This window comes from Oculina patagonica, chromosome 2 (genome assembly GCF_052425735.1).
Source record: "Oculina patagonica isolate OP01 chromosome 2, crgOcupat, whole genome shotgun sequence".
Lineage (NCBI taxonomy): Eukaryota > Metazoa > Cnidaria > Anthozoa > Scleractinia > Oculinidae > Oculina > Oculina patagonica.
In genome coordinates this window covers 39060683-39085693 of record NC_135759.1, presented here as the reverse complement: position 1 = coordinate 39085693, position 25011 = coordinate 39060683, and the positions used below count along the sequence as shown (strand labels likewise).

The 25011-nt window shown below is 37.2% G+C and overlaps 1 protein-coding gene across 1 annotated transcript; it reads right to left on the bottom strand.

Moving 5' to 3' along the window:
* Positions 1 to 1810: 1810 nt before the first annotated feature.
* LOC144640010 (uncharacterized) lies at positions 1811 to 24916 on the bottom strand. Its single transcript, XM_078499258.1, has 21 exons — positions 24794 to 24916; positions 23716 to 23847; positions 22552 to 22784; positions 21936 to 22062; positions 20404 to 20733; positions 19733 to 19966; positions 18748 to 18984; positions 18099 to 18239; positions 17287 to 17394; positions 16635 to 16916; positions 16320 to 16464; positions 11089 to 11231; positions 10189 to 10281; positions 9706 to 9834; positions 8610 to 8842; positions 7833 to 7959; positions 6930 to 7018; positions 4268 to 4359; positions 3584 to 3828; positions 2462 to 2569; positions 1811 to 2122 (listed from the first exon to the last, which is right to left on the bottom strand). Exons 1-21 carry the CDS (start codon positions 24843 to 24845, stop codon positions 1884 to 1886), a joined length of 3519 nt encoding a protein of 1172 aa, XP_078355384.1. The 5' UTR covers positions 24846 to 24916; the 3' UTR covers positions 1811 to 1883.
* Positions 24917 to 25011: the final 95 nt, after the last annotated feature.

Genomic DNA, 25011 nt, shown 5'->3' with positions numbered 1-25011 from the left:
CCCTTGAGAAATTAAAACAGTCCCTTGAGAAATTAAAAAAGTCCCTTGAGAGTTTACAAATATGTGGTTCCAAATGTTGTCTACTAACCCCTATTCTACCATTTTTGCTTGTAAACAAGCAAAAACGTCGAAATGAGTGCCAAAATAATGGAAATTGAGGTCATGGAAATTAAAGCTACACTTAGTTAGCGGCGTTGAAATTAACGTTAAAAAAAAGTAACGCGACTCTTTGAAATCCGCATTAATTTCGAATAGCGTTAATTTCTTATAATAAGGTAACTAGGAAATTTTATGCATTTGAAAGGACCAGAGAGTTCTAAATTTCACAAACGAAAAACAGAGGTTTTGAACAAGTTCAAGACCTCTGCGATATCACGGCGACAAAATCGCCTCTGGTTTACATTTGGCGATTTTCGTGCAATTTTCATCGCGAGCTCGAGCACGACAAGAGTTGCATTGGAAAGCGCGACAAAAATCGTATCAAAAATCGCCTGTGTATCCGGGCTTTATAAAAGATTAATATACAATCTTCGTTCACTGTCCAAAATCCACGCGCGCAATTGGTTAAAATAGATCACGTGATTTTGCTTTACCTGTCGTCAGCAAACTCAGACAGTGCAGTATTGACAATAATGCACGAAAATCGTGCATTATTGAAGGTGTCTTCAGCTTCAAAGCTTGTAGAAGTGGAAGAAAAGTATATTCCTCAAATTATCAACGATCCAATACCAAACAAAATCGAAGAGGATAACAACTTGAAGCGCTTTCATGTTCAAAGGTAAACTGCAGCTCAATAAATACATTTTTGTGTGCGATTGACTTGCTTGTAGTTGCTTGATTGTGAAAGCCATCGACTTGCATTGAACAAGCTTCTCGCTGACTGTATTTATGAACGACCACAGCTGATGAACGATTTTATGAACCATTTTAAGTTTTATTTCTGTACGGCTAATTTGTGATTTTTATATTATTGATGTAATCCCGTGTAATTATGTACTACTACACTTCTTATTTTTAAACATTAAGTTTGTTGTTTGAAGTTCGTTAAGTCGATGATCGCTTGCAGTTCGATGCAGTGTACTCAGATTGTATATTAAAAGGGTTAGAGTCTGTTCGTTCGTGTTTTGTTGACAAATACACGCACTTGCTGGCCTCACAATGAACTCAAAATTTTCAATACTGCACTCGGCTACGCCTCGTGCAGTATTGAAAATTTCTCGTTCATTGTGCGGCCAGCGCGTGCGTGTATTTGTCAACAAAACACTCACAACAGTCTCTAACCCATAAATAAAGCAATGGGGAGGTTTGGGTAAACGTGTCACGTTATGTTATGTGACCCTTTCCATGCTGGTACGTGTACTTTAGGGAACTGCTCGAGAATGGCCAAAAAGGTTTGGTTGACAACCCAAATCTTCCAATAGTGTGGCACGAGACAGCCCAAAGAGCCTTTTGATTTTCTCAAGTACAGAGGCATTGTGTGACACACTCTGAGAAACACTCGAGCCCGATTAAGGCATTTAGCATTGCTTGGTTTGATATTAAATCAATCCAAGGATGGAAAAGGAGTAATCCTGCGCAACGAAGTTACAGAAGTTGTGCCTTAGCAGTAAACTATAATTTTTGCTCAGAGCCTGAGCCTACGATCTTATATATATAAACAGCCATTGTTGGGGAACGTACATTCCGAATGCAAACAATTCGTTCTGTTCCTCAGTCTAGCACTGGTTAATAAAACATCGTACAGAATAGGGATTATCAAGGAGAGAGAAACTAAAGGATTACATAAGTAATTGAAAACAGACAACATATCGCAATTTTGATCTTTCTATGTCATTTATTAGCTCATTCCCATGATTAAATCATGACTGAATTTGTTGAGCACATTATATGCCGACGTGCTGCTTAATCCAGTTTCTAAACTTGGCCACTCGTGCAAACACCGTGTAACGTTCGGCCGCAGAACATCTGGGTGAGCCCCAGCTCACAGCACCTTGTAGGACCCACCTTCCGCTGGATGCCTGGCAGACATATGGTCCACCACTGTCACCATGGCAGCCACTCAAGATGGTTCCCTTCACACCTGCGCAGATCATTTGTGGGGTAATTTTAAGTCTGTCGCCACCTGTGAATTCACACACAAAAATATTACGTGAGGTAAAAAGTAATGTTCGAATTCGTTTACTCGTTTAACGGGAACGATGTCTTCAGGGGGAAAGTATTAGGTGGTAAACAAAGTAAATTGTCAGACAGGAATTCGGTTTATCAACAGATAGGCTCAACAATAGAAATGAGGCGGACAACGGTTAACAAAGAGTAATAAGACGTCCTTCTTCTGTACCTCGCAGTTAATTCAGTTTGACCTTATTATCTTAGTCTTTTTGCAATTGGAGTTAAGCAGCAAACTAAATGAATTCGATTTTAATCGTTATGTACTTCAATTCCCACAGAGCAAGAATGTTACCTGGCGATGCTGCCAGCTTTTTTGCACACTCGTCATTTGAAACCGGTGGTAGTTTGGCCTGCTGAAGAGTGTGATGTGCTGATCCAGGATGCTTAATCTTGCCCCAGCCTGCAGGATCAAGTAGCGAATTTAATTCGAGTGTCAACCCAGTCATGAACAACTCAAGTTGGGGACTCAACTTATTTAATACACGCTGAATTTGTTGTTTCCGTTGCATATGTTTGAAAAAAGTGCAAAGTTCAACGCCAAAAGTGCAACCGACGACGCCTGAATAAACTTGGGTCAATTGAATTTGACCGAATGAAAAACCACTTTTAGGGTTTAATTTACGTAATTGATGACACTCTTCCATCTATGAAGTAAATAAATAAGTGCCGATCGTGTCCCCGTACAATTAATTAAGGGTTAATTATTTTAGGAGGAAACGTAGAGTAGCTCGAGCCGAGTTCGTTTACATTATATTGTAGCCAACTGGCTTTCCTCTGCCCATTTGGACGTTAGTTTGTGATGACCTCTGACGCCTTATTTTTGTGGTTCGTCAAAATGGTGCAACAAAAAAAATCGAGTTTTAAGGTCATTACCCTGAAATAGAACTGAACATAGATTTTTAACCAAACTTCGCCTACTTGTTTATTACTTTAGGGGAACTTAAACTTTGAAATAAAAAAGGGGGGTCACCAGATTCGTTTAGGAGTGGGAAGACCTTGTATATTCCATATAATTCCTTTAAAATTCCTCTGCGAGAACTAGCAAAGTACACGTTTTTAGCGATAATTTATTTTTCAAACACAAGAATTGATCTGTTTTCATTTTACAGAAAGAATTTGATCGCTGCACCCAAAATATGAGAAAAAATTGATAGGTCACCAGACTCGTTCACGAGAAAGCGACAATTTACTTCTCTCGCGGACTAAGCCGCATAGAAAAAAGCCGCCATTTTGTTTATGAGCGCGCGCTAATTACGCGTAAAATTCTGCGCAGTAAGGATGCGCAATGCAATACAGGGCAATGACCTTAAGCACAAGTTCAAGGTCAAGTGTGAAAATAAAAACGGTGAAAAAAGTACTTTTAGTTAACCTTCGCCACCTGTATTGTACAATATACATATTTCTTCTGTCAAACCTGTAATGTAACATTTGGCAGAAGGAGGAACAACCTCATCGTGGGAAGGCAGGCAAACAGTTCCAACTCGGGCGCTTAGCTTGGCTGGCCTTTCAAGCTGGATCAAGGCGATGTCGTTGTTTATTGCAGACGGTTGGTTGTAATTTGGATGTCTTATTACTCGTTTTCCCTTTATATTCTCTTCAGTTCCTTCAGGTACATTTCGGTTGTGCTCTCCAAGGCGAATAGTAAAATAGCTTGCTAAACTGAATCATAGATTTAAAAGTCAGTATTAAGATTTGAAATTAAAGTGACTAACTTGATATGAAAACAGTGGCTGAAAGTAAGACATGTCCAATAAAAATGATATTGAAATAACAAACAAACATATTTTGGGCCAAGTCCAATTTTTCGTACAGGATTCGATTTTGCCTTTGGAAGCGCATGGGCGTCTTTCGTTTTTACTTTAAAAAGAGGAAATAATCACGAGTGAGATGCATTTCAAAATTACAAAGAAAAATTCCATAATTATTAACTTCGATTTTTTAACCTCTTATGATCCTTATTTTATTTTATTTATTTAAAAATTGTTGAAAAAGCAAATCAGCAGCTATTATGATTCTTGTTCCTGAAATCTGCATTTTGTTAACCAGGAAAAGCAAGGAAATATTTTACAATGTGTCATTTTGAAGTACGATATTCTACCTGGATGAAATGCAATGTGCCGCTGTGAGGATCCAATCAGGAGCGATCAAAGATCCACCACACCCGAACCTGTTTCCCATATGAAGGGCGATCTAGAACAAGAATGAAATGAAAATTAAGGAAATTTGCAGTAGAGAGTCCATTTCTCAAAACAGTAATTGTTGCAAAACACCTCCCTGAAACAGACCTGGTGAAAGCTGGTTGACTGGTTGTTCACCAGGTAAACCAGGCAAACAAAAGTCTTCAATTGTAAATTATATTCTAAGGAGGCCAATGTTTTTATTCAAATCTAACCGTATATGCATATTCATGTAACTCCATGTAATCCCGCATTTAACATGCTATCATTTGTTATATATGTCAAGAAACGTATTGCTTTAAAATTTATTTATAAAAGCAAGACAACTGAGGCCACTTATATATGAATTATTTATCACCAGTCTAAGCCATTTTAGCAATATTCTCAGAGGTGTGTCTTCGTTTGCCAAATTAAAAATTAAGTTACCGTCCGTCCTTGCCATCTCATTTATTGGACCTTAAGCGGTTGTCACGTGTTGACTAATTCTTTGCAAGCTTTGTTCTTCACACTGTTTGTCTAACTGGGCTAAGGCTTAATTTTACATTGTGAAGATAGACATATTGAAAATTTTATACGACATGACAGACCATAGGCTTTTGAAACTTTGCCTTCAAAGGTGATACGAGGCAGGATTTATTTTTGTTTCTTTTCGTAACTGCTATGAGCCTTCATGTGTCAAATCTTTCTCCCGAATTTTAAATAATTATATATGTGTAATTTTGTATCTCCACTTGCACATCTTCATCCTCTACGGATATATCACGAAATCACAAAGTGACTAACTCGCAGTTGGCTTGTCAGCACAGTTAGTAATAATAATAATAATTTATTTTTAGTGCATTACATTAAAAATCTCAATGCCCTTACAAGTAAAAAATATTTAAAATTACAATATAGAATAAATACTAAATTCTTAAAATCAAAAGTTCATTAAAAATACTAAAATTCATAAAAAATACTGAACTCATTATAAAATACTAAAATTCATTAAAAAAGAAACATACTAAAGATCATTATTGAATAAAAACGTTTTAAGCTTAGTTTTAAAAGTGTCAACCGATGGGGCACTCCTCACATCAAGTGGGAGACTGTTCCACAATGTTGGCACGCAAGATGAAAAAGCGCGCCCACCGTAATTCTTGGTCTTAAAGACTGGTCTCTGCAGTCGCAGATGATCACTAGGGACTTTAAGATACCTGGACGGCTGACCTCGAGGACGGCTGACCGGAAGTAATTTTTCGCGTGTAGCCTATATTGCGCATGCCCGCTCCACGCACATTGCCGTCCAGCTCCGTCCAGCTGTTGTCGAGGACGTGAGAAGTAGAGTTTTGCCGTCCACCAGTGAACGGGAGTGCTTTTTGTATGATTTCGTTTAAAAATCTCATATTTTTGTAATTTTGTTACTTTGTTAGGTGGTCCTTTATGGTATTCTTGGTTTGGTACTGATAAAAAGTTAAGAAGTCAAGTTTTATTTGCGGTTGCGAATATATTTGCTGTGGTGCTTTGCATAAACGCTGATGGCGAAGCCACGTGCGTGAAATTATGAACTTTATTGCTTGTGTTTCTACAAAAAATTCACTTGGAATTTGTACCCTGTGAATGAAAATAGTGCTTTCTGGTCCCAGACTTTGGGCTAGAAGCGCCAAATATTTTTCTTTGCATGTTTTGGGCAAAGGAATTATTGATCCACTAACGAAGCCGTCCTCCGTTCACACACGCCAGCTCTTAACGTTGGAAGTTCCCGCCAAGAACGTCGAAATCGGCCCAGTCCTCCTCGCGAAATTCTACCGTCCTCGAGGTCAGCCGTCCAGGTATCTTAAATTCCCTATTGTTTGAACGAAGACACCTAATCGGTCGATGAATATTAATAAGTTCCGCCAAGTAACTGGGTGCTAAATCATTTAAAACTTTAAAAGTTAAAAGTAAAATCTTAAAAATTATACGCTTGCGCACGGGCAGCCAGTGAAGCTGACGGAGGATTGGGGTGATGCGATCTGCTCTCCTTGTTCTTGTTACCAGTCGGGCAGCCGAGTTCTGAACACGTTGAATTTTCGAGATTTCTTTATCAGGGAGACCATACAAGAGACTGTTACAGTAGTCCAGTTTAGAGGACACAAAGGCGTGAACCAGTTTTTCTGTGCTGACGAATATTTCCAATACGCTTTAGAGCAAATGAAGCAGATTTGCAAAGATTGCTTACATGCGTGGACATCGTTAAGCACTGGTCAAGAGTAACCCCAAGATCTCGGGCATTCGCGCTTGTCTAGTAAGAGCACTACGCTGGCATTGCAAAGGTCATGGGCTCATAACTGGTTCTAGCCTTATTTTTTGGGGGATTTTCTCGCAACTGCTTAAGTTGCGTACATAACTGCAATCAGATGATCTTTGATGTGTTTAATCTTCCTCCTGTTGCTCAAATATACGAATTGAAATTTCACAGTTTTACTTTCATTTATTGTTGTGTCACTTGGCCTGCTTTCTCGCCTGTATTACCTTTACTTTGTCTGAAAGCAGTTTGACACGCAAGAAAAAATACAAAGGAAATAAGACTATGGACTAGAAGAAGAATGAAATGCATTTTACCTGCCAAGGCCAGTTTCCTGGTTTAGCGTCAACTCCACCAATGACACGCGTCATAGGGGAAACACCACAGCTTGACGGACCAGGTGGTACTAACAATATCAAGGAGGAAGGTTTTACAATACTGACGTATTATACTGACAGGATGTGTTGAAGTTTAACAAATCATGGTATTAAGAATTCATTTGCAGTGACATAGCGACATTGCCAGCGTGAAGTTTGATCATACAGGATGGTCATTTTTATAAAAAGAACTGCTATCAACATGGGTCCTTGTTTTAAAAAAATAAATAAATAATATAAAATAAGTATAATAATAATAATAATAACAGTAGTAGTAGTAATCATAATAGATAATAATAATAATAAAAAAATAATAATAGTAAAATAAAATAATGATAATAATAATAATAAAATAATAAATTAAAAATACAATACTTTTAAACTAAGATAAAAAAGTATTTAAAATTACGAATAAAAGAAAGTGTTAGTGACTAGAACAACAACGTAGAGCGAAAGATAATTATTAGTTCTGGTTTTCAGGGGTGATAAAATACATTTTCAAAGAACTTAAAAAATTAATCTCTTCTATTCGTATTATTGAGCGAATTTACTGAGCTGGTGCGCGAAAAACATGAGCTTGCTAAGTGAAGAAGGAGCGTTGTTGACCTTAACAGTTTGCTTACACTATTCTTCAATTCGAACAGAAATTTCAAAGCAGTTTCTGAAACAAATGAGGAGTTAGGTTCCAACATTATTCCAATCACGAGAAAACCAGTACGCGGTCAAAAATGTCCCGTAAATCGATTTGAAAAGTAATTTCGTGATAGGCTAAATTGCTTTATTCTGTGACCAAAGTGACACTTTTTTCTCCAACTAAACAAACGCCTGAAAAGGGCCTGCTACCTGTAGGTGGTGGGGCAGTTGGTAACGTTGTGGGTACCACGCCACCACAAGATCCATCAGCGACAGACAAGTCATCCAGAGCAATGTCGCCTCTGTAACTCTTTCCTCTAATTCCTTCTATCTTGAGCTTTAAAGAAAAATATGAAGGTATACAAAGATCAGTGGCTGAAATAAAATCGGGGATTACATTGTAAAGTTATTTGTAAGGGATGCAACGAATTAAAATGAAAAAATATACACATACTAAAAATAAAAACATTTCTGGGGCAAAACTGTCATAAATGTTTAAGCGTAGCTGACAGGAAGAAAAAAAGAATTGTTTAGGTCATGGGGTAGTATTTAATATCGAAACGTTTTCTTTCTCCACAGTAGTTTCGGGTAAGAGGTGGGTTATTTCTGTGCCTATCTGTTAATTTCTTTTAAATATTTTTCATTATCCTCCTTATTTTACGCGTATCTTCTTTCTCCTTTTCCCTTCGATTAAATGAAAATGAACATGGCAACTTACACTGAACACTTAATAGCGCATTATTTTATTTAATGATTTCCAAAATAGCTATTGGGAAAATAGAGCTAAAAAAAATGGGAAATATTTATAACGTCATACACGTGTATCATTCATTTTAATTGTTAGTAACTTAAATATCAAAACAATTGACAAGAAAAAACTTTGTTCGATAACTAATAAAACTTAATTTTTCATATAAAGTAGGTCATTCCTTGGAAATAAACAGTACAAGCAGAAAAAACTAAATTATTCTTTCCATCAACACTTACATCATAATCACCACTGATTGACACCTCGGCCCTTTTCCAGGAGTTTCCCTGGTTCCCAGCCATGGTCCAAATTTCTTTTCCACGGTTGTAAATGTTAAGTTTGTTAATGTCTGATCCGTACATATGATAGTAAAACGAGAAACAAACGGATTTGCTGTTGGCTCCGGTGAGGGTCAGAATGGCTTTGTCATTTATCCTCCGGGGACTGGAAGTCTCAATATAAATGTAAAAACCTGCAAGGAAAAATAATTGACAAACTTTTAGTTTGGTTTGACTGCGTTGTGTTCCAACGGGCACGCAAAACAACATTTACCATTGAAGCAAACATGACTCTAATCATTACCACCACTAAAACTTAACTTTTCAAGTTACACAGGATCAAATATCTCTCATTGGGAATTTAACATAACGGTGTTTCTTCCCCTAGCGGAAAATATTGGCCATGAATACTACACTAATCTCTTATACACCGCATGCATTTACATCGTTTTGTATTCTCATGCTCTCAGGTAGTACGTCAGTACTTATCCAGGAGAGATCACCACATTTCCCTAATTGGGTGAATCAGAAAGATGGAGGAAGGAAAGAAACGGCAGGATCCGAACCTGGCAAATACACATTTCAAGAAATATGGCAGCTCCATTTCTGGTGATATGCTTGTGACAAGAATCATTACTGACTGTTCCCCGGGTTAATATTATTACGTTATATGATTTTACGAAACAAGGTTTATTAAAAGAGTTTTTAAAAAGTACAAGATGATTCAGAGGATGCACTCATTTCAAACTGGGGGCTCTTTCCTCCGCAGAGGCTCCTTCAGGGGGGAGTGGAAAGGCGAAAAAAAAAAAACACGAAAAAAGAAAAATAGGGGGAGCGCGGGGACGTTCCATTTTCTCCAGGTTCCGCGCGCTTACTTTTCACCTCTCCTCATTTCACAGCCCGTACAAAAAACGGCCTCTGCGGAGGAGAGAGAACTGGGTGCCAAATACTCACTCCAATATTACTGAATCAACGAAGGAGCGTTTGTTAGTTACTTTCTGAGTCAATTGTTGTAATTCAAAGGCGTTATTTTACATTTTTTTGTTATTTTACTTACCTCCTTTGTTAGCTGAGTTTGGTCCCGTGCTACTAGAGGGAGTGCGACCAGACTTTCGTGTCCAGTCAAAGTTGTCAGCTCTAGATTGCTTCCAGTTACAGAAGCCCTTTTCGAAATCACATGCTGCATCTGAGAAAAGAAATAAACAACTGTCATATTTTATGGAAAATATACATTTTTAAGTTGACTAAAAACGAAACAATCCTTCATCTTCTTTTTCTAGATCCATAAATTTATCCGCTACCCAGGCCATCTTGAAGTAAATTCATTTTTTAAGACAACAGTTTTTTAAATACATTAATCCGTTGGATTTGTTTCAGTCAAGGCCATAAAGTTTATACGATTTCAATGCTATTGCATTGTTTACATAGAGTTCCCATTTGTGAAAACAAAGAGCAGAAAGCAAATCTGAATCCCACCAGTGTGAAATCAGGGTATCGTCTTGTTTAACTCTTTATAATACTGCAGATCTTTAGCACTTACCTACAGTGGGCTTTGGCGGTGCCGGGGTGTGGGGAGGAGGTGGAGTAGGCGGTGCAGTAGGAGGAACAGGAGGGGCAGTGGAGCTGCAAGCCGCTACACGTGGAAAATAAACAATTAAAATGTTAGAATTGTAAGGTACATTAAAACCTTTAATTTATTTATACATGATGATGAGTTAAAGCTTGAAGCTTGTGGGGTCGTGTAAATAAAAATACAAGTTAAAAAAAGGACGAATAGAATAGACTAAAATACATGTACATGTACAATTTAAAATGGCAAGAAAATTGAGGAAAATCTTCTTCCAGAAAAGACAAATGCTCGAAACTCAAACAAGATGAAAAATCTCGCGATTCATGAAAAGTGGTCTAAAAGCAAGTAATTCTGTTTAAACTCAGACTGGGGGAGTTTCTCTATATATTGGGATCCCTGAAATTACATACTTTCCTGAACATTGATTTTTATAGCTAGGAATATTAAAAAAGTTGAATTGTTTTACGAGAGAGCGCGTAGAGTCATTATGTGCACTGTTTGTTTAGCCAATATATTTCCTGGAACTGAAAATGTTAGGAAGACATAAATTTGATTCCATATCACTTCCGTGGTATATTTTTGCATTACTAGACAACATACCTCTCTAGTTAATTCCTTTTTTACCCTTTGCCAAAATCGGCATAGAAAATTATTTTATCATTAAGTGGGGATATATTTCTGAAACACATCGCGGATTTTTTTGGCCTACACTTGCCTTAATTATAAGCAGATTATTAAAAAGGTCAAGTGCAACTGAAAGGAAGCCTTTTTTATTCTATCTCTTTCGATTCCGACAGAAAGGGTCTTGAAACAACGTATTCATCTCACGATTACAGATTAAGATGACGAGAGGAATCTTTAAATGCTTACCTTCACCGCGAGAAATCGCAATTGCCAGAAGAAGGAGGATCATCGACTTCATTTTGCCAGTGCTGTCCTTTTCAGGTCGAGAGAAATTGATGGCGAATGATGGCGCTGCTTCAGATTTATTTATGGCAATGTAGATTGCCATGCTTCTATTGTTATTAAATAGTTTGTTTTTCGTTCCTTTTTTCAGCTTGCTTTGCTTTAAGATTTCTTTTATTTCACTAATGGTTTTCTTTTAATCTGTTGGCTCAATTATTAGGACAGACGCTTACTGAGGTTTGACCAACTCAAGGTGGAGTGAAGTGGGTGTTATTGTAAGAGGTACGAATGAGGGCGTTACAGGCAGGGGGGAGATGAGATAAGAAAAAGAGCAACCATCAGTCTTGCCTGAAAATTAACTAGCATTTCTTGTGGCTATCGCCCTTCGAGTAGAGATCGTTTAAAAAGAAAGATAAAAATAGCGACAATGGAAAGACTACATAGGACTAAATACACACTGTACTGTGAACATTCGGAACAACTGAAGGACAAAAGGAAAATAGTAAAAGATATTAAAACCACCAGAGTAAATCAAAAAAACTAAACATCTTATGCTTTTCACCTTACCTATAAATTTTCATGTTTTAAGGTAAGGGTTGTTAAAAAATTGCTTGAATTATTGGTAAGCAAAGTTTTACTTTTGAACGTTATCTTTTAAATTAGAGCATAGCGGTTTCCGTTGTTAATGAGTTATTTCAAAAGTCACAAAAGAGAAATGTTTCCTCAAATGGCGTTAAACAAAAGCGGGCCGTAACTAGCAGGGCAGGGGTCTGCCTCGTTTTATCCAAAATTTAAAAAAATTGCTCTTACTTAGGAAAATAATCCCCATTTGATAAAGATTTAATTGTTTCGAAGGAAATACATTATGTAAATAATAAAAATAGCGTTCTAGAACTTGTATCATTACACAAAAGTCCTGAAGGTGCATTTCCTAAGCCCCTCTTGTAGCTCGTGCTATCGCATCACAGTATTTGCCTCATCTATGTCGAAACTGCTTCGGCCCTAAAATCAAGTAAAATTTTGGAAAATCGCTTGAGTAAAACTGTGGAGCAACCTAATTTCTGTTTAGGACATTTTAGCCCAACTTTTAGCGACTCTATATCGTAAGAGAGCACCTTAGCCCAAAATCGTGCGTCTAATTTGCTGGAAAGCATCTCCCCCTTGTATGTTTTCGTCTGCTCCTGAAAAATAGACGCTGTCGAGGTTTTTCAAAAACCTTTATTGAATTAGCTGTGTCTAGCCAAAGGGTTACGTTAAAGCATTTTTCCTTCTTCTTTAGTTTATGTTTGCCGTCTGCAAATTTGGCTCGAATATGGAGATAATTGTTTTCTTTGCTACAAAGAATGGAACAAAACCACATCTCCTTCAAGTTGTCAATCGATAAAAGTCAACATCGTCTTGTATTGTTTCCTTGTCGTCGTTATTGATTCAGCATTGTACACATGTATATTTTGTAGATATTCTCTTCAATTTTCGAACTTCAAAATACAAAAACTCGCTTTAAAATCTCCCTTTCAAAAGCACTTCTCAAGACAACGAACCACCCCATATACTACCAAGTGAACCTATCAAGCAACAAATAAACCTTCTGATATACCAAGAAAACATTTTTGTCTGCACTTTTACAAGACACAAGTCACATCTTATCATGGTTACTGCATGCAAATTTTCAAACTTGCTTTGTTGAAGATTTGCCTTACGCGTTCTAATTTTATTGAAAGAAGACACGGTAAACTATTTATCACTATGAAGGTAATAAACTGTCTGCTGATAATATGTCATATCTTTTAACTTAGTTTGGTAGAGACGCGCAAGTTTCATTTTTGTACAAGAAATACATGATATGCGAGTCTGAATTATAATCTACATTTGTTACTTTTAGTATTAGCCAATAAATTTTGCCCTTTTTGCAGATTTTTTTATGTAAGAACCCAACGAACGAGAAATCTTATAAATTGCCTAATCCACGCTGAGTTGTCAATTGCATATACAAATTAACGTTTAACAAAATATATGGCAATTGCCAAATATAACAAAAGATATTCATATTATCGGCAAATTTTGTGCGGATTTTTTATAACCATGCTGCATGTCTTAACTTATTCGGATTTTTGCACACGATGACACGAGTTAAGAAGTTGGTGGGCGAAGATAAACAACTGTTATAACAGGTTGAGCTAAACGTTAATCAAAAATAAAACAAACAAATTTGTTCCACTTTCTATACATTAAACAAGGTCGCAGGTAGCTGTAAATATAATTTATATTACTAGTAGACTTGCTAATGATAGTCTTTTGTCATTTTGGCACTCCTTTTGTTTTTCTTTTAAACAGGGTAAACAGGGTACAATGAATTTGCAATGTAAACATGCGATTTTTGGTTTATTTTCTCCCCAATTATTGCCATTAACTTTCTATTGGTTTGTAAACTGTGCTGCTATTTCTTTTGTAATAGAAAGACAGTCTAATGAATGCATTATCTCTGCAAAGGACTCAGTTTAAACAGGGGAACAAGCTGATTTTATAGTAAATGAGCTTAACAACGACGGTCTTGCGAAGCCGTTAATCAAAAAAAATAAAAATAAACAAATTTGTTCCACTTTCTATACATTAAACAAGGTCGCAGGTAGCTGCAAAAATAATTAATATTACTAGTAGACTTGCTGATGATAGTCCATAATCATTTTGGCACCTCTTTTGTTTTCTTTTAAACAGGGTAGACAGGATAAAACGGGTACAATGAATTTGCAATGTAAACATGCGATTTGGTTTATTTTCTCCCCAATTATTGCCATTAACTTTCTATTGGTTTGAAAACTGTGCTACCATTTCTTTTGTAATAGAATGACAGTCTGATGAATGCATTATCTCTGCAAAGGACTCAGTTTAAACAGGGGAACAAGCTGATTTTATAGGAAACGTTTAGAGCTTAACAACGTTTTTTTACGGTCTTGCGAAACCGAAAAAGAAACCATTCTTTAGGTTACAGGATTTTGTAGGATAGGGAAAATAACATATTATGATACAGCAAGGGGTTAAAAAAGATAAATAAAAAATAGTAATAATGAAAAACAGATATGCGATATGTAGTTAGTATTGCTAGGGTTATTTCTGAGCGCAGAAAACTTTTTTTGTTAAGTGGGAAAAAGTGGAAGTGACATTTTGAAAGAACTTTAAAATAGTAGTCCTGAATTTGGCAAAAACTATGATCAACCTGCCACAAGGCCGGCAAATGGTTATTTTTTTTGTGCATATTTGTGATTTTCATCAAATGTCATCAAATCTAAACTGTTCCTTTTTTCTTTTTCTTTTTCATTGTTGTGTTCCTTCCCTCCGGGGTTTTTTTTTTTGTGTTCTCGCGGCGTTTCTTTTTATTACTGATTTCTGTTCGACCGAAACAGACAAAAAGATCGGGTCGGTCGTGCGATGACAATAAGCGATTTCCTGACGTCATCGCTTAAAAATCCTACAAAGCTAATATTTTTACATATTCTGGACATAAAGATCAAGATTTTTTTTGCGCAAATGTTGGTATCGACCAAGTGTTTCTTTTAAGAGATAAAGCATTTTGTAACTTGTGATGTTCTGGATGAACTTATTTCTCAACTGACTAAAAACGTATATTTTAAACTTATTTTTTCAGTTTTTATACGCGATAATAATTTTAAAAAATGTGATATGTAACATGATTTTTTGCGAAAGCCATTATAATATCAATAGGAGAATCTACTTTACTGATTGATTCTATGCCGCCATATTTGTGCCCCAAAGAGAAACACAAAGATGACAACTACATGCAAAATACCGCAATTTTCTCCAAATTATTTGCGTAATGCCGCTAAACATTTGAAAAACACACAAATTTTATTTTACCGAAATAAAAAACCTTTCCATACAAAATGCAAATGTACCAAGCGTTGCACAGTGTTGCAATTTCCATAAATAAATTTATTTATTTCGTTGTCAGTTTAAGGCAGTTACGAAAATCTAGAGTTGCACGATAGAGACAAGGAGTGTTTTTTCTCTGTACTTGTACAAACCGGTAATTTTCCTAAAAAAAACTAGCTTTTTAGGCCTCGCACTTTGTTCTTTGGCTAATATTTGTTATTTTGAAATTATAATTTTCAGGGGCACCAATTGTTAACAATAGAAATAAATTTAGAATCTGCTCCACACAATCAAACCCCCATCTCGGCATTTTGTTTTTATACCCTACTCCTTACTCTAGCTTTGGAATTTTTTTCTAAAAGCAAACTTTTACTCGGAGAATATCTGTTATATCTGTTTCGACTTAATAAAATTTTGTTGGTCTCATCAGGCTCGAAAGTATTCTGGTTGCCGTACAGATGACCAAAATGTCGTAGTTGTCCCAAATCTCTATAGCTGCTTTTATATTTGGTAAAATTATTAACTGCAGCTACATCGGGGATTTAGAAAACTTCTTCTTTGGAATTCTCTGAACCGCGGACAATCTCTCGACTGTCCGCGGAGTCTTGCCAGTGATCTTTATCAAGGCTCCGTTTTTAGCGGCACGTTTCATAACTGAAATTTTAACTTCAAGGCAAGTTTCCCGGGCCATGAAACGGTAGAACGTGTGAATTATGGTTAATATAAAACTCTCCATGTTTGGTACGTCTACAACTAACAATCAAAACGAATACTTTCACTTTGAAATCCACAGAAATCCATCGAGCGGACGAAACACGTTTTAATTTCTTTTGGCGATTGCCAGATGTTGTCATGCGACTTTTGCCGCGCTCTTTTCGGTCACTAGTGTCAGTGTCGGTGAAAAATCGGTGAATAGAATATATAGAAGATAGAACTTCAAATATCCCTGTCTGTGACAAGTGTAAAATAGTGCCTTCCAACATAAGTGAAGTGGGACGGCTGTACACAGGCTAGACTACAGTGTATGAGCTGTGTCTGTGATTTGTTTAACCGTAAAAAGAGTGGTTACAGTTGTTTTTCTCACAAGAAATGTCTAATAATAACATTAAAAAACTATCCCTGATAAAACGCAGGTGAAACCGGTTTGTAAAACACAAGGCAACACAATACTTAAGGTCAGATTTTAAATTACTTTAATTCATTTTAAATCACTACAACTCAGTTTTTTTTAAGAGAACTACACGCCAGCCACACGTTCAAAGAGCACTCGCTTCGCAAGTGGAACTGGTTTTCACCAGCGCGGCGGTTAAACTACTCTCCGTTTCACATGCTTTTCACATGATTTCTGTTTGCTGCCACTCAAACATAACGCATGATCCATCACGTGGAAAATGTACGGCTGTTCAAACACGCCACGAAACAAGTAGGCTCCAGGCCCGTCCGCGAAAAGTCCTGTAAACAAAATAATTCTGCTTAGTTCAAAAGTGAATGAGACAAAGAAAAAATTAACCACCGAAAGGCCAAAAAAAATTACAATAACAAAAACAAACAAACACACAAACAAACACACAAACAGACAGACAAACAATAAAATAAACAAACAGACGAGTAACTATATTTACCAACATCTTCGGTTCCGTGAGTCTCACCACCCAACAGAACTGTCGCTTGTTGACGGAAGTTCTTGTCTGCTGTGTTCACCCCCCTCAGGTCCGGACGAGGGCCTCTTAAGGCTCCCTTGCCGTTAGCGTAACCAAGCGAGGTGTATGTCTTGCCATCGGAACCAACTGCTAAGCTACCGCCCCTGTCACGAACAGTGGAAAATATTGGGTTTCCGCGCTTGGGGTAAGCACCAATGGTGAAGACGTGGGAGTGGTCAGCGGTTACCGCTATGAGAGTTTCTTCTGCGATAAAAAAATTAATACTCAAATACTACAAATACGCTAGTAATACAATAGAAAATAGTGTTTGACGAGTATTTTTTGGACAAAATACTTGCTTTACAATTATTGCTACCAAATACGCTAGTGATACGACACTTACTTGGCGTGGTTAGGCTAATACGACTGGGTGAGTTTGTATACTGACTAAACTGTTTCACACATTGGTGAAGTATACGTTATTTAGGGTGAAGAAGAAAATGAGTTATACCTGAAAGTTTCAAGTTTTAACGTCTTAACAGGGAGAAGATTATTAATAACTAAGGATTGCAACGAATAATCCAAAAGTGACTTAGAATACAATGAAAAACAAAACGCGTCGGTGTATGGTTACCTCGATTTATCATTTGTGATGCCTTGGAGACGGCTTTATTCATAGCTACTGCCTCGTGAAGAGCTCTCACTGCCTGACCTGCGTGGTGTCCGTGATCAATGCGTCCTCCTGCGAAAAATATTGCGTAATCAGTAATCAGAATAAATAATTGAATATGCATGGAGCGTAAATGGATTCTGCAGTCCAAAAAAATTCACTGCCCCTTTTTGGCCATTTGTTGAGTGTTCTTTATTCTTCAATGTAAAAACCCATTACTCAAACATTTGTCGCACTGTTTGTGGCGTAATCAAATACTTCTTTAAGGCACCAAAAAATATACGTGGATCAGTGTAGTATCGAAGACCTGAGGCCTGCAATCAACTGGCAAGTGTTCCGGCGACTGGGTGGACTGGATGGACAGATAATTGAGCTTGTAGTAATAACTGACAAGATTGACAAAGCACCACTATAGGCAGTTATTGCATTATAGAAGCAGGGTGCTACTCAACAGAAAAGAGAAAAGAGGAGAGATTCCCGTGTACTGCCAAGATTGAGCACTTGCACTTATAATCAACAAAAATTATATTTACGTTCTCGCCGAAACGATTAAAAGATTTCAGGCTTAGCACTTTACCGGTGGAAAGGTCAAGTTGATTTCCAGTAGAGAAGTGGCTTGCCGCACTCGAATTGGGCCACTCGAATAATCACTCAAAACGTCAATACAGCCTGAGTCTTATTGTCAATTTTTCCCTTATGTGGTTTTGTTTCCATCACAGTTAATTCCTAGACGGAATAAGATGGCTAATAGCTGATTTGCAAGCATTTTTTAATACCTTCAACTAACAGGAAGTAGCCTTTAGGGTTTTTCTGTAGTATCTGGATGGCTTTTTCTGTCATCTCTGCTATTGATGGTTCACCAGCTGCATCATCTGCACGGTCCACTTCATACTTCATGTGGGAATGCTCAAAGAGTCCTGTAAAGGTAGTTGTAATATGCAGAGATCATAACAGCAATTACGTAACCCTATTCAGACCCGAGTTGCAAGCTTTAGTGACCCGTGCTAGAATTGAAGATGTGTAATTACAAAAGGATCTTAATTTTAATCACCAAATTTGGTGACTTTTCACAAAATGATGTGTCGTAATTTTAATTAATTATTCTAGGAAGTGTTTTCAAGATTTTTTTATATATGTTTGCTAATGCATTATTTCCATTGTCAAGAAAAACGTTTCACTTAACGTGGACTTCATAAAGTCGCACCAAAAAAACTATTTCCACTAGAGAATGTTCAAAAGCTTTTTTTAGAACAGCTTTTACAATAACTTGAATCGTGAAGAAAAAATGGACTTTCGTTGCCTACACAAAAAGAAGTAATAATCATTTCACTTGTGTTGTTAATGCAATAAATAAACAGAGGTAAAGATAGCGATTAAAACGTTTGCCACTGACAGACATATAAGAAAGTACACGTCATTGCTTACCAATCACGTGATCAACCTTCTTCACGTCAATTTGATCAAACCCAGATTTGTTCCACACGTATTTGGAGTTCGGATGTTTGTTCACCCACTCCTGAATCAGATCTCTGCCATCCAGTCTCTCTCCCTTTTTATCCGGATACTCAGGGTCTTTTTGATTGCGGTGCAGGAACTTACTACGGCCCCCGGAAAAGATGACATCTATTCCGTCACCATATGGGTATTCAGCAAGTTGTAAGGCTAAAAATGAATGATTTTAAAGAAGTGTTGGTGACTAACGACGCATTCTTCCCAAATTCGCCAAATGCTTTTCTCCACTTGTGTTGTCTAGTAGTGCAGGTACTATACCCCCCCCCGGGGGGGGGGGTGTACTCAAAAAAGTTTTATACGGGGAGGCTCCGCCTCTAGTTCTAACCCCTTACCCTTTTATATACCATTTTTGACAGAAATTGTACCCCTTTTGTATACCTTTAACTGAAAAAAGGTACATGGCGTGGACTTAAAATAGGATGTTTTCTTGCCATTTTTATGTAGCGCTTAATAAAATTAAAACAATACAGCCATAAATTGGGTCTGTTCGAAATATTTAAATTGAAGGCCCTTTTAAATTGCCAAATGACAGCTTTCCATACCCTTTCATATACTTAAACTCGTGAAATCCCCTTTCGGGCGGAGCCTCCCCGTATAGGCCATTATAGGGGGTACCCCGCCCCCCCCCCCCCCCCCCGGGTACTACACATGACATGAAAGTTGTCGATGCGACGATTTTTACAGCAGCACTAATGGAGATATTTTGGTCACTTTGGAATTTTAAGTACTTGTCATTAAAAATCTCGAAAGCTAAACAACCAAGTTTTGCTCCACTGCAGGCCAGTAAACGAAACCTGGCAGATGCAACCTGAACTTGTGTACATGTTATTTATAAAATTGTAATAATTGGTGTTCTTATAATGATAAAAATTCCTCAATGTTAGAACTAAGAAATTACCAATATCTTTGCAGGCAGACGCATCATTCTTCTTGTTGGCATCGCTTTCCCATCCGCGATCCACAGAATGCGCGTACGCGCTCGCGGGAGTTGCGTGTGTCACACGCGCAGTGGACACAATCCCAGTTGACATCCCAGCCATCTCCGCGAGCGATAGAATAGAGATCGCTCTTCGGTTTGCACTCGCAGAAGAACAGTAGCCTCGTTTTACATTTTCGTCCATTCCAACAACACCTGATGGAGTTATATAGGATTCAAAATTAAACATGAATTTAAAGTAAATGATCAATACACAATTTATGCTTTTAAAAGAAAAGCGTTAAAGCTGAAATGAAATTATCTTTGACCATCCACTTTTCCGTCGCCTTACTTAGAGTTTTTAGAGCTGTCGCTTGTGAATTAAAATTGCTAGATGATTTTGCAGCCTGTTTAGATCTGTTTAATTTCTCTGTCCCCAGGTTTGGACGTTACTTACATTTCAAGGTAGCAGTAACAAAAAATGAATGAAACTGGTATCTCTACACGGCAAACTTTATGCCCAGACCGTTAGATCAAAAGAAAACAAACTTAACTAACAATGAATGGAAGTCCGAGAGGGCTAAGCTAGATTAACTCCTGTCTCTTTCGAACCAAGATTTTTGAGCAGCGTGCATTGTTCATTTGACACCTACCATAATTAGTCTTAACTCCAGTCAGAATCGCCGTCGCGGCAGAGGCAGATTCTGCACCTTGCAAATCCACACAGTACGTTTTGACTAGAGCTGACCAAGGAAACATCTCCCAGCTCAAAACATTATCCTCGCCTGATTTGCCTTTCATCTGTCCATCTAAAATACGTGCAGCAGTGAGAGTTGTGACGCCCATTCCATCCCCCACGAAGATAATGGCGTTTTTTGCAGTTTTGTTATTCGGTTTTGCCTTAACGTTGTCTTGAATCAGCTTGATACCATCTTTGTACCACTGATTGTTGTCTTGATTGTTCAGAATGGTCCCACTGCCAGCTGATGCTGATAAGTGGTGTAGAAAATTCCACAGTTAGTTACAATAAGTGGTAGGAATAGTATTATTCATCGGCTAGGTGTTTTGGCGTCAAGTTTTGGTTTTGTCGTCAATAAAAACTGCTCAGTTTGTTTTATCAGTGACGAAGTGGGAAACGCGGTGGAATAATTATTAGCGCGCCAGACTCTGGATCAAACGAGCTCAAACGGTCCGGATTCGAGCCCTGGCCGGTGTCGCTGTGTTGTGTGCTTGGGCAAGACACTTTACTCTCACGGTGCCTGGTGTATAAATGGGTACAGGCGAAAGAATATGCTGGAGGCAACCCTGTGATGGACTAGCATCCCATCCAGAGGGGAGTAGAAATATTCCTAGCCGCTTAGTGTTATCGAAACCGGGATAAGCTCCGGCTGTATGGGCCACAGGGATCGAAGCTTCCCTTAAAGCGCATTGAAGTCTTAAAGATAAGTCTAAGACTGTAAACCATTATATATACATAAGAATGCATTTATATGAAAAAGAAAAAAAAGTGGAAAACATTGTTTAGGAAGTCTCGGTGAACCGAATTTTATTGATGGCTGTATTAGACAGCAGATATCTTTTGCCAATTAAAATAGACTCGAAACTAAATTTCACTGCTGATTTGAACGCGGTCATGGCATTATTTGGCTTGAATTTACTGCGGTGGTAGTCTGTCCTTCTCAAAAATTCCTGTTTCATCCGGGCTATTCTGCTAAACTGAAAATGACGTGATTTCCGTCCATGTAAAACGCCTTTTTCTTACTTCATTTGAGACCATGCATTGAATTTGCAAGCTTCTGATCAGCTCTCGCGCTCATACGTTTTAGGTTTGTTGTCGTTTGATGTTATTTTCGGTTAAATTGGTAGACGTCATGAAGCCATCTGAATGAAAATGTAAATAGAGTCTTCTCGGTCCAAAGAGTCGTAAAGTAGAGTTTGATCTAAGATTGGCCCACATTAAAATTCTCCTATAAGAACATTGCATCAGAACTATAGAGCTATGCAAAATTTCTTTAGATACTATTAAGCACTATTTAAGCAATTTTAAATCATGCAAATAGGGTATCTCAGTCCGAATTTTCTGCATACAAATCGTCGGCTGTCGAATAACTTTATTCCGCGACCAAAGTACAAATTTGCCACCCACCTACCCAAACTAACTAAACGACTAGAAGAGGTCAACTACCTGTAGTTGGTGGGGCAGTTGGTAAAGTTGTGGGTACCACTCCACCACAAGACCCATCAGTCACGGACAAGTCATCTAGAGCAATATCACCGGTGTAGGATGTGCCACTAATTCCTTCGATCTTCAGCTACAAGGAAAAGTATGAAGACATACTAAGATCAGTAGTTAAAATAAACCGGAGATAACATAGGAAAGTTACTTGCAAAGGATATAACATGCAAAAAACATACAAAAATCCTACTTTTAATAAAATCTTCATCGACATCCTTCTTTTTTACACACATTCTTCCATCTCTTTTCTCTTGTATAAACAAAATTAGCATGGCACCATCCACTAAACAATTATTACACCATTCTTTGTTTCAGTGATTACTAAAATACAAATCGGGAAAAAAGTGCTAACAAAATGAATGTTAAAACATAACTAACTATAGGACCCAATTCTGTTAATGAAGTTAAATTATTCTTTAGTCCTCAATAACTTAAATGAAAAAATTTAGTGTCGAACCATGTTTTCAAATCTTAAAAGCGTTACCTATTTTCAACCAACGGAAGCCTGCTGCTAACAAGACCCTTTGGAAAGTAAGCAAGAAAGGTTCTTTCCATCAACACTTACATCATAATTCCCACTGATTGACACTTCGGCCTTTTTCCAGGCATTCCCCTGCTCACCAGTCATGGTCCAAATTACTTTTCCACGATTGTAAATGTTCAGCTGATTAATGGTTTTTCCGTACATATGATAGTAAAACGAGAGGCAAACGGGTTTACTGTTGGCACCCTGAAGAGTCAAAATGGCTTTGTCACCAGTTTTGCGGGGTCTGGAAGTCTCGATATAAATGTAATACCCTGTAAAAAGTCAAAGTAGATTAAAACTTGGTTTCTGGTACGTTCAATTTTTTTGTGTTTTTTTTTTTCCAACGGGCAACTACGTATCAGGACTAAAAAATAGCTTTTTACACAAGATCATATATCTCAGGGAGTTATACAAAACCCTGTGTTTCTCTTAGCAATTTTTTTTTTCACGTCTTAAGTGGCCGTGAATATCTACATCTACATCTACATATAATTAGGTCGGTAAAAATCTTAAGATATCACACCAACCGTTAAAAACTAAAATGATGAATGTTAAAAATGTTAAAAACTAAATAAAACTAATACAATAAAATATTAAAAACTATTAACTAACTTAGATTTAAAACTATTTACAGACGTTATATTTACAATATCATCTGGAAGGGAGTTCCATTCACAGATTGTTCGTGGGAAAAAAGAAAATTAAAAAACAATTGGTATTATGTAATATAATACCATTGGAAACCACACGGGTCTCTTGCACGCCACATTTCTTTAAATAGATAAGGAAAGAGAAAATCCGTCAGGATCCGAACTCAGGTAACACAACTTTTGGCAGAGGGGCAACTCTATTCTGGTGACATGCTTGTGACAAGGATCATTAGAATATAATGGAATACATCATTTTATTTAAATATGTAAATTACTGACTAATTATCTGTGTAAAATATTAATAAATCGAATGATGAAAGATGATTGTTCGAAAAACGGTATTATATAACAAAAGGTTTTTTAAAAGTTGCAACGGTGATTTAGAGGATGCATTCATTTCGAGCTGGGAGCAAAGCACTCTTTGCAGTATAGTTGTGACAGGAATAACAGAAAAACGTATGTTTGATTCTCTGTTTCTTTGTTAGTTACTTTCTCAGCTGAATCTTCAAATTCGAAAATATTTTGTTCTTTTACATTTCTGTTTGTTACTTACCTTTTCCATTGTTGCCGGAGTTTGGTCCCGTGTTACTAGAGGGAGTACGACCAGTCTTGCGTGTCCAGTCAAAGTTGTCAGTTGTGGACTGCTTCCAGTTACAGAAGCCGTTTTCGAAATCACAGGTTGCATCTAAGAAAACGAACAAACAAGCAACAATTGTCACACTTTCAGGAAAAAGGACATTTTAAGCAGAATAAAAATAGAATAAACGTGACCAGTTTTCTAGATCCGTATGTTTTTGCCGCTTCCCATCTTAACTACAACATTTTTGTAAAGACAACAACTTGTTGAAAGTGATAAATGATCGTCGCAGTGAATTTCCAATTTAGGCTTCTTTATTCCAATTGCTTAAATTGGAAATTCACTACGACGATCATTTATCACTTTCATATACATCCGCAGTTCATATATGAATCATTTCATATACATTACATCACAACAACTTGTTAACTGTTTTTTTTTCTCATCGGTTAATGGTTTTGGGTAAGTCAAGGCCAAAAAATTAATACGATTTCTTTACGACTAGCGCATTTAATTACATGCGAATGGAGTTTCTCTAAATGAAATCAAAGAACAGAGAAATGACAAATCTAAATCCCGCCAATGTGAAATAGCAAAGCTGTGAAAGGTTTTTTCGGGATAGGTGAAAGGTCAGGTTTTTCCGTGAATTGTAAAATGGCTTTACTTTTTTTCCCTGAAAACGCGATTTGGTTACATAGCTGTAATCCGTGAATAGATCTTTAATTTTCAAGAGGATTTCGAAATGACTGCTGTTTTTCTTGTGAAATGTCACTGTAAACTGTGATTCCTTCTTTCTTGCAAAAACTTAGCCAGTAAGCAGGTAAGCGTTTGAAAACAAGACTACATTTGATAAATTGCTCAAGTGAGTGACTCTGGCTGATGGTCATTTTGATAAACCATTAAAAGTATTATAAGTATTACTATTATTAGTATAATTATTAAAACGATCAAAAAAGGTCGAGTGCAAAGGGAGCTCTTTTTATTCGATCTCTTTCCGACAGAAGGGGTATTGAAACAACATATACATAAGACGTTTACAGATGCGGATGCCTACCTTCACTACGAGAGCTCGCAATTGCCAGAAGAAGAAATATCAACGACTTCATTTTGCCAGCGCTGTCCTATACAGGGCTAACCACAATGATATCCAAATGATGGCGCTGCTGCAGATTTATCTGTTCTTCATTTGGTTTTATTGTTATTAAATTGTTTGTTTTTCGTTTCTTTTTCAGCTTTCTTGTTAATGGTTTTCCTTCACCAATGGTTTTCACT